At 37.4% G+C, this 10,590-nt stretch overlaps 1 protein-coding gene across 1 annotated transcript; it reads left to right on the forward strand.

Annotated features, from left to right (window-relative positions):
- LOC122078848 (protoporphyrinogen oxidase, mitochondrial-like) lies at positions 1 to 10,376 on the forward strand. The gene is made up of 11 exons (XM_042645011.1): positions 1 to 169; positions 651 to 690; positions 1,035 to 1,170; positions 1,454 to 1,519; positions 2,473 to 2,523; positions 2,698 to 2,754; positions 4,674 to 4,762; positions 5,514 to 5,550; positions 5,774 to 5,839; positions 6,549 to 6,589; positions 10,225 to 10,376. Exons 1-11 carry the CDS (start codon positions 124 to 126, stop codon positions 10,361 to 10,363), a joined length of 768 nt encoding a protein of 255 aa, XP_042500945.1. The 5' UTR covers positions 1 to 123; the 3' UTR covers positions 10,364 to 10,376.
- Positions 10,377 to 10,590: the final 214 nt, after the last annotated feature.

Below are 10,590 nucleotides of genomic sequence, written 5' to 3' on the forward strand. Positions count from 1 at the left end.
TGAACTTTAGCCAAAAGAGAAAAGTCCTCGTATTAACAGAGCTAATCGAAGCAAAGATTTCAGACAACTTAAAAGTCATAAGTTCGAAAATCTAGACGTCGAGCGGAAGGAGAACTCGAAGAAATGGCCCCGAGGGCTCCGACGATCAAAGAAGATAAGACAATTGAACGTACTCTCTCCATTTCTCTTTCCCTTACTCTTCTAGTGTCATTTTTTCTGCATCTCTGTGTGCGTGCGCGTGTTTTTCATATCCCAGAAACTGAAATTGAGCAATCACAAACTGGAAATCTCTGTCAATTTCAATTAGAAAAGGAATTCTCCGTCAAAGTTTGTCAGCATTTTGTTATTTATGATTGTTTTTAAAGTGAAATCTCGGTAGAAAGAATGGGGTTCAGCACTGTGAATGAGAAGAAGTAGCGAACTTAGCGCTCAATTTTTAAAGAATTCAAGAACTGAAATCACCTTTGCTACTACATGATATGAGTTTTCTTATAATTTCCAATTCTTCTGTTGTTGGTTATGCTGAATTGAACCTTCCCTTATATTTCCAATGCAGTGGTCTGTTTCTGTTTTTAATTTTAATTTTTTCTTTTATTATTATCAGATATAGAGAATCACTAATAAAAAAATTTCTGAGATGTGGTTTTCAGGTCCTGTTAAATCCGTTGCCGTTGTTGGTGCCGGTGTAAGGTATGTTGTTTGATATACTAGACTTAGTTCCTTATCCGAAAATAGTCTTGCTCTCTAGTGACTGTTGTAGTGTGCCTTTCCCTTCCTTCCCATTTTTTTTTCCCTTAACATTTAAACTTCTGCTTATAATAGTTATCTTAATTTTAGATCGTTTTGATTAGAATTGTATTAGCATGTACACATAAGCATGTTCTTTGGATATGCTCCTAAAACATCTGTCATCGATGTCCCTCAACACTGCGGTTATATACACAAATATTTCTTACACCCACACACACACACATTGTGAATTATTTTATTTTCCTAGAAAACCTGGGTCTGACATCATGTCATCATTTTCCTAGTGGGCTTGCTGCAGCATTCAGGTTGAAATCACATGGTTTGGACGTCAAGGTATTCGAAGCTGAAGAAAGAGCTGGTGGAAAACTGAGAAGTGTTTTTAAGAATGGGTTAATATGGGATGAAGGTGCCAACACGATGGTGAGTGCTTTGGCGTCGTCATGTGTCTCTTCGGGGCTGAAGTTACTTATAATGCCTTTGCTCAGTCAAACGAGTGGGATTTGCATAAGTGGGCAATTTTTTATTTTATTATTATTTTTTTTCACTAGAATACTTGAGAAGTGGACAAAGTGGTGAATGGAATGGCGCATTTGGGAGTTTAATCAATTTATATAAATGTTTAATTACTCAATTTGGGTTATGATTGTATTTCTGAGTATTTTGATATTTTGTCCAATAAAGGAAATTTGTCTACTTTGTGCAGACAGAAAGTGAGATTGACGTCAAAAGATTGCTTGATGATCTGGGGCTTGGAGTAAAGCAACAGTTTGTATGGGTTTTATCTTAACATGGGCTGTTGTCTTGTTCCTGCTACATGTTGAGCTTACACTCATGGTTAATTTGAATTATTTACATTTTCTCCTTTTTTTATTTTTGTTGTCCTGGTAGGATTTACATTTTGTCTTTTGCTACCATATAAGTCAATTGAAGCAACAGCTTACTTAAATTGTACTTGAATATATTTATGCTATGCTACACACTTACATTTAATTGGAAAATTTGCATTGTATCATATTTTGCATGCTTGGAATGTGATTATAACCATGTATCGCTCAAGTTTGTTTTGAGAGCTCATAACTTTGTTCTCTATGGACTATTCTTTATGGTTCCTTGTTTAATATTTTGCAACTTCAGTGCTGGAAATCATGTATAACTCAATAATCAACTCTAATTTGTAGGTCGAATCTGCATATTTTTCATGGAAACTCAATTAAATTTTTTTTTTTTTTTTGAATCACGGAAATTTTTATATTATTTATAGATATTTCTAAAGTTCTGAGCAACTAAAAGGTTAAATTAAAATATGCAAGTTTGAAGTTAATTTAATTAAAGGCTATGTGCTTGTGTGTGCACATATTTGCATGTGTTCGATGTGTGGTATATGAATATGTGCACAGACAAACGCATACATGGGGTTCCCCCACCCCTTTCCGGTGTTGATTCAACATATTTAGTTTTGCCAATTTGAAATTTTCTCAGTGATTTTTTTTTTTCACATTTTTGGAATGTTTGCAAAATGTTGACTTGGATTCGCTTTTCATAAGGACCAAAAGTACCAACGAATTTAAAATTTGAATCTTCTTGTTGTTGGTTTTTTTTTTTTTTTTTTTTGTTTCCAAATCATAGAGGCCTTATACTTGAAAGCCCAAATATGCAGTTTGGGGGTGGTTAATATCCTTATACGTTCTTTCTTATACTGATGACTCTCTTGGCATGTTGCAGCCAATTTCACAGAACAAGCGGTACATTGTGAGAAATGGAAGACCAGAACTTGTAAGTTATTTGTTGCATATGTGTAGCATGTGGCCTTTAGCTTAGTATATACTGATATTGGGTTAAGAGTTAAGACGCTTTTCCCTTTTAAATTCTGTTCTCTTTCTTGCATTTATGTCTAAAATTTCTGTGTTTCCATCTTTGATATGTTCTCTGCTTGATTTTGCACATCAGATTCCATCAGATCCCATTTCACTGATCAAGACCAATTTTCTTTCTACACAGTCAAAGGTTTGTTTCCTGAAACATATTTGAGGCAAATGTACCATCCAGAACTTTCTAAATCCATTCATGAGAGTAGCTAATAAACCAAAACTTATTTATTTCCTCATTTTTCTTCTTCAGATATCCAAGTCTCATTTAACTAGAATCAATGGTTCTATTTGATAGTACATGTCCAATTTGTGCATCTCTCTCTCTTAGAAAATCAGATCATAATCACAAGAGAGTGTAGCAAGTCTACATCAGCTCCCAGGTTTATCAGGTGAGTAATATGCTAGAATCTTGGGAAAAATAAGCCTAGAGGTCCCAAACGTGTCGTAGTTATTGAAGCGATGGCTAACTTGGTCCAATGGAGACCATGCACAAATACTGCGTTTTCATCTCATCCCAAACCTCACCATTCAGACCTGAAAACATCAAGAAGATCATCTCTTTACCATTCTGAATGCTAGCTGATGTAGAACGAAGTTGCAACCATTAAACTAATCTACCGGGAATGAAATCACTCAAATGCCTCTACAATAGCTAGTGGTTTGGGTGGAATTGGATGATGTTTCAGGTGCACAAACGTTTAAAAGCTAAAGAGAAGGTTCATGTAAAATCAGACTGGGTTTTAAGAAGATGATGTTTGATATGGATAGGCTAAGGTTCAGGACTTCCAGTTTTGTGAGGTTGGGAGTTAGAAGAACTTGAATAGATTCAATTTTGGGCAGATAGAAAATAGAAAATATGAGGGAAACCTTACAGCCATTGTTTCTTGGTTTTTGATTATTGAAGTTAAAAACTTTTAGGGGTTAATTTCAGTGGGAAATGTGTTTATTAAGATATTTGATGGATAAATAATGGCTTAATCATAGGTCATCGGGGTAGAATAGTGTGCTGTATTGTATTCAAGTCAGGCAGATATGTGCTTCAACCTGGGTTTTGAACAAATCAACCTTCAAAGAGGTCTTCTATACCACACAGCAGTAGCACAAAACTTTGACGGGAAAACTATTTATTGATGCTCAAATTCGTGCTTGAGATAAAACCCTGTATATAATTGCTCTGAATACACATAACAGAAACATGATCTACTCTCATATAACTCTTATGCCACTTGTACTAGGTCTGGAAGCTGCAAATTTACTCTCTTCTACTAAAACCCAAGAATCAAGAGAGCTATAAACCTTAAATTGAACTAAGCTCAAACTCATTTGTTCACTTACAATTAATTAAGATACCTCATATCCACATCATCTTGTCAATGCTTGATGCACTTGGATTTCCTAAATGTAGTCTCCAGAATCAATCTAATGTCTATATCTTCAGGGTGTGACCATAACCTGGAAATGTAACCTGGGATGTTTTGGAAAATTCCCTACTCTAGATGATCAATGTTCTGTTTGAATCGTCACTGAACTTTGTAACCCTGCAGTAGCGCAAATCTCCATAAGAGCTCCTTCTGGTGATGGGAAAATACTGCAACTCCTAAGGAAGTCTGTAATGGCTTTTGGGAGAACCTACCTCAAACCAAAGAGCACTAAAAAGTAGTGCACATCCCCAAGCAAAGGTTCTGAAATAGTATTTTCCCAGTTCCCTGTTTGCCATGCACATGGAACATGCATGAGGAAGATGTACTAATATTTTGTCAGTCTGGAACATTACAGAAATGTTATGTGTAAATGTGCTTTTTCCTACCCAAGGGTTTTTATTTAGGAGAAAATTTCCAAGCAGACAGATCGGGGAGAGAGACTTTTCATCTTGTTCATCAATTTTATTAATGTCCCATATGATACTTGTGTTTCGGTTTCAAAGGTTCTTTATATTCCCCCAAGATGCAACTTGCACACTCTTTCACCTGTCAAGTGTTTAAGCTTAGAGGAGGAATCGTGGCATTACAATTTTTTGGGAGTATATTTCTTATAATTGCATCTTCATGTTTTCAGCTTCAGATACTTTTGGAGCCATTTTTACGAGGAGATTCCTTAAAGAAAAGTAACATCTCCAAGGTCTCTGATGAAAATTTACATGAAAGGTAGCTAATCCAACCTGCCAACATTTTAGAGCCCTAACTTTTGTGATGTTTATTTTTTTAAACATGTTAGAACTTAGGCATTATGTCTGTGCACCTGTTGATGATGTTACCTTAATCCAAACTAAACGTAGCAGCACTGGATTAAACTAAAATGAAGCTTTATCAACTGCTTCCATAATTCATATAGTTGGCGGATCCAACTAGTACTTGTAAGAGGTGCCGATGGGACCAAAAGGAAAGAAAAAGAGGGACCAGTGCTGTTTTGTATGTAGATTTAGGTTTTGTATTCCTACGGTTGTCATGGAGTTTTGAGAAGTATCTCTCTCATGGATTTTGCATTGAGTAGGGGAATCAACCAACTCTGTTTCTTTGGACTCCAGCTCTGGAATTAGAGTTTCCAATGAGTGTGCTTGCTGGATAAGTAGATACCAAGGAAGCACAACCATGTAACGATTACCTTTCCATTACATATAATTTTTTGTATATGTGTGTGTGTGTGTGAGGGATCACTTCCTTGGTAGGCCGATTAGATTTATGATTTCTCCTCAAAAGATAGAACCCGGACCGCGAGGATTTTCCATTTGATTCCTTATTGTGCTTTTAGATATATTTTATCAGTGAATGACCTGAGAAAGTTATGAATATCTGTCGACTCAAAATATATTGCTTGATTTTATTTTTTGGAAGCTGGGGAAGAGATCTTCCCAGTTAGGTCCATGGAGATTTGAGCTGACTATTTCTCTATCTGCAGTGTGGGAGAGTTCTTTCAGCGTCATTTTGGGAAGGAGGTATCTTGTTTTTTTATTTATATTCTTGTAATAAATTATTTCTCTTAAAGTATGATTAGTGTTTCCTTGGTTCTTATTTTTTCCTAAACAAAGAATTTTGTTCTCTTAGACTCTTACTGGCTTGATTATACATGCAGTAGAGTTCAATTTTCCGAGGATTTTAGTTCCCACCAGATTTGGCAGTTTCAATGCTTTTACTAACCATTCTTCCATTGTGTGTAAGGTTGTTGATTATCTCGTCGACCCTTTTGTTGCCGGGTCTAGTGGTGGAGATCCTGAATCGCTGTCTGTGAGTATTGTCTTCATACTCTGTGGTCAATCTTCCCTAATCTTTGCACTATGAGGCCTTGTCATTGGCATTATTTGAAATACTGAATTAGCAAAGGAGGCTCATGCAGAACTTTTGAAAGTGTAATGTTTCATTGTTATGCATGAGTGTAAGAGTAAAACAAAATAATCCTGTATAGGCATTTTATGCTACAGTTCTCATTTCTGTGGAACTTTCATTTAGTTTTTGTTATTTCTTCTCTAAATCTTCTGTAAACTTCTTTTCTTTCTTTCATCATTCTTTTTTAAAATTTCCTTCAATATTCTTCACGAGGGAATGCATCAAGTATGGGGCTACAGGACCTGTACATAGGATTGGGGGCCCCAATAACATGCCATGTGTCCGACATTTGAAGTACAAGGACCTATACATGAAGAGATACCAATGTAAAGGTCACACATATAAGAAAGTCAGTATGTTTTTTGACCATCTGATCTCAATTTTACTCTTTGAAACCTTGAGGCTCTATTTAAATTTTCTTGACCACCTAAACAAATATTTTTTTTAAAAGCCAAATGTTTGAATGATCCATTTTTTTTTTTACTTTATCCGATCTCTTAGATGGGACCCACCTAACTGTATAACATTTCAAAATTTACAACGGTCTGGATTCGTAGACCTGATATTTTATGCTTTAAGAAATTAGTTAACTTCTCTTTTCCCTTAACAGATACGCCATGCATTTCCAGAGCTTTGGAATTTGGAAAGGAAGTAAGTCCCTTGCAACTTGTTTCCCCTGTTAGAAAATTGGAAATTTTAATAGTAGTTGCACTGATATTTTTTCAAGTAAATTATGCTATATATTTTTGGGTGAATACAAAATTCATCACCTAAGAAAGGGAAATATAGGGACTCCCAAATAAAAGAGAGGAATTTGCAAATACAAAGAAGCACAATACTCAACTAGGAGGGGCGATGGGCAGATCCAAGTTTCCGCAATCAACCTATTCTGAAGGGAAGCAATGCACCAAGATGTGATAGAAGAGAGCTTGCATTTGATGTTGAAGGCTATGGAAGACAAAATCTTCTGTGAGGTCCTAGAGTAGGGAGTCCACCATCTAAGATTACGCTCCATCCAGATAATGATAGATCACCCCACCAAAGGCAAGCTTACCCACTGTGTCACAAGAAGAGCCACCACCAAAGGATATGTCCACCAAGATCCATTCTCTATCAAAGGGAAGGACCCTTCTCCTCCTTGGCCAGCATTTATCGAAGAGCCCTTTCCAAAGCGAAGAGTAGAAGGGGAAATCGAAGAAGATATGATTCACATCTTACAGAGCATTCCAACAAAGGCAACAATTGGGAGAAACTGGGATCTGCCTTTGGGAAAGAAAGGATTGGGTTGGGAGAGAGAGAGAGAGAGAGAGAGAGAGAGAGCACGACAGACCCTGAAGTTGTGGCAGGAAATATGCCTATTAAACCAAAGCTACTTGCACTAGGCAGCTACGGTCCCATGGGGGCTTTGATGAGTGAGGTCCTAAGCGGATTTGGAACTAAAGAAGCTTTAGGGAGGGGCAAGGACCAAGTAACCAGATCACCACTCCCTCTAGGCCTTCTGCTTATGGACAGAAGATCCTCCCAAATGGCCAGGAGAGAGGGAGAGGTGCAGGGCGGTGGCACCCACCCATCGTGGAGGAGAATATCTGAGACCCTGGGGGTGCTAGTGATCCAACTAACGACGAGTGAATTACTATCATCCATATGGGCTTTAATAACTCCAGAGGCAAGGCACATGAGTTTCAAGATCTTTCTCCAGACCTAGGAGGTGTTAGAGGATGTTGGGATATTCCAAATGGAGTCCTAATGAAGGAGTCTAGAAGATCCAGTCAACTCCGATGCTTTTCTTCTTGGCAGCAAGCTTGCAAATAAACTGGACGATGCCTAAGATATTAACATCTTGATTCTTCTTAAGCCAAGGCCCCCTCCTCTTTGGGAAGGCAAACAGAACCCCAACTGATCGGGTGAAGGAAGCTGGCACAGTTTAAGCCTTTTCATAGAAAAGCACACATGAGGGGCTCAATCTTCTTGATGTAGGAAGAGGGAAGCCCGAAGATGCTAGACCAGTAGATGTAAGAAGACTGAAGAACGGATCTGATCAACCCAAGGCGCTCTGCATAGGATAGAAGCTTGCGCTTCTAGAGTTGGAGCCTCTTACACATGTGGTCTAAGATAGGGGAACAATGATGAGCCGTCAGCCTGGAAGAGATCAAAGGCAGCCAAGGGTACTTGACAGGGAGGTGGTCAAGGGAAACATCAGTTCTTTCTGCCAAACAAAGCTTAAGGGCCTCAAAAACACCAACCACAAAATGAGGAACTTCAGGTGGTTAATATGAAGGCTGGATATCATAGCGAAAAAATCGTCGAAATTTTGGGAAAATTTCACTAATTTTGACATATTTGAGACAAAACATGAGGCAAAACCCAGAACCAGCACAATTTCACCAAAATTTCTCTCATTTGCGTCACAAAAATTTACATGTTCTGGGATGGTAGTCTCATCAGTGTCTTCTGCTGTAAGATCATACCCAGTTCTGGTTCATGTCCACCCGTTTACCTTTTTTTGGCCATGAGTCTATTATATTGCATATCCATCTTCAGCAATAGGAATGGATACATCAGACTGGAGGCATCTCTACAAGTTATTTCTTTCAAGCCATTATTTATTTTTTGGAAAAACATTAAGCAAGATCCCTTGGTTATCAGCGGAATCCTTGATTTTCATTAATGTTTCTAAAAAAATATAGTATTTTCTTCAAATTGGAACAGGAAGTATTGCACTTTATAAAGAAGAGTTCTAGATTTCTATAGTTTGCTATTTGTACATGTTACTTTATTATTATAATCACTGTATTATGGAGAGGTGAGTCATCCTCACTATCTTCATCGTCAAAATACGGGCGATCTCTCTATTGATGTTGCCTCCAGGGTTTTGTTTCCAGGTTAAATTTCATGCCATGATTGACACATAAGGGGTGCAGAAACTTGAAACTTGGTTCTATAAATTTATCAACAATTGATACAGAAACCAACATAGGCAGCTAATAATGCCTGAAACAAAAGATGATCCAAATTCCAACCAATAAACTTTCTTAGAACTAAATAATCTGAATAACAATAGGAAACAACTAAACCTACATTGACCAATTTCTGTAATTCTCTTTCTTCCCCACCCCCTGGAAGGAAAAAGAAAAGGAGGGGAGAAAGAAGGAACAAAAGAAAGAAAATCTTGAATTTTTTTTTTTTTTTTTGATAGTTAAGGAGGGGATGAGATAACAGCCAGGAGGTTCAAACCCGAGACCTCCTAATGAGCGTGGGCTTTTTATGCACCACAACTCACCAACTACACTAGGTAGTTGAGAAAGGTGATTTGAGAAAGGAAATAAACCTTCTTATTGTTTTTTGGCTGTGTCTTAGATGGTACATTCCAAATGCTCTCTTTCTCAGCGAATTACCTTATTTTATTCCCTGCACCGCGGAGGAAAAAGCAAACAGAAATTTCCTTAATGTCGCTTTACTTGAATGATGAGAAATATTTGATTTGGAATTGATCATTTGTGATGGACAAGTAATGAATTTGACTAATGGGGCTTTTTCTTTACCATCAACCCAAAAGTCAATGTGTTGCACTTTCATATCTTGGTTTCTTCTTAAGCATGCCAATAATACATGTATACCTTTCATTTTATATATCCCATCTCCGTATAATATCTCTCCCTCTCGCCCTGTTTTTTTTTTTTTTCACAATCTTTCTGTCATGCCAATACCCAGAATCCATTCATCATGCTTCTCCTTCTCAGCCACGTGGACTGATGATTTGGCAGGCTAACCGTTGGATAGATGAAGGACCTCCTAACCATATGGTTGAACTTAGTTCCCCTCTTTATGGGTTTCCGATGGCTCTGTTGAACTGAATTCCTCTGTTTTTCATGCATTTCTCAAGGGCACTGTAATGACATAAGTATACATTAGATTTTCCTGAAATTCAGTCCATAAATAGATGTGGAGAACATGTCCATCAAATTTGGGGCTAACTGAACTGCTGCATGGCTGTTATATTGGTGTGATGATAGGAGCTCACAGTCATGGCATGTCGGAACCCTGCTCCCTTTTTCTCCTCTCCAGACGTGATTTCGATTTCCTTACTAATATATTTATTGCCTTGTTCCTACGGTGCTTTTCTTTTTCTCTTACCTGGTCAAGGCCTGCTGCTATTTGTAGGTTATTATCTTTTACAATTCACGAAAGCTTAAACAATGATTTTTACCTATTATCTTTGGCAGTTAACAATCTCCCTGTTGCATGCTTTATATCTATTTTTATATTGACTTATGCTCTGTTATCAGGTATGGCTCAATAATAGTTGGGGCAATTCGATCTAAATTTTCTGGTAAAAGGGAAGAAAATGAGGCAAGGAAAAATTCTTCAGGGAAAAAGAAGGGTCAGCGTGGCTCATTTTCTTTTCATGGAGGGATGCAGGTATAGAGCATTATTATTCACTTAATAGAGATGCTTTGATGCTTTTTCCAGGGCTTAATGTATTCAAGGATTTGGATTGGGGTTTGGAACTTCTTTAGTATTTCTTGTTTAGTTTTTGGCAGAAGATGTGGCTGTCAGTTGTAGTTTTTGCATCTAGTGATCAAATTCGGAGAGAACCTTTGAGGCTTTGATAATAGGCAATGAATTATTATGGTTTCTCCTTGTGCTTACCT

Source organism: Macadamia integrifolia, chromosome 5 (genome assembly GCF_013358625.1).
Source record: "Macadamia integrifolia cultivar HAES 741 chromosome 5, SCU_Mint_v3, whole genome shotgun sequence".
NCBI lineage: Eukaryota > Viridiplantae > Streptophyta > Magnoliopsida > Proteales > Proteaceae > Macadamia > Macadamia integrifolia.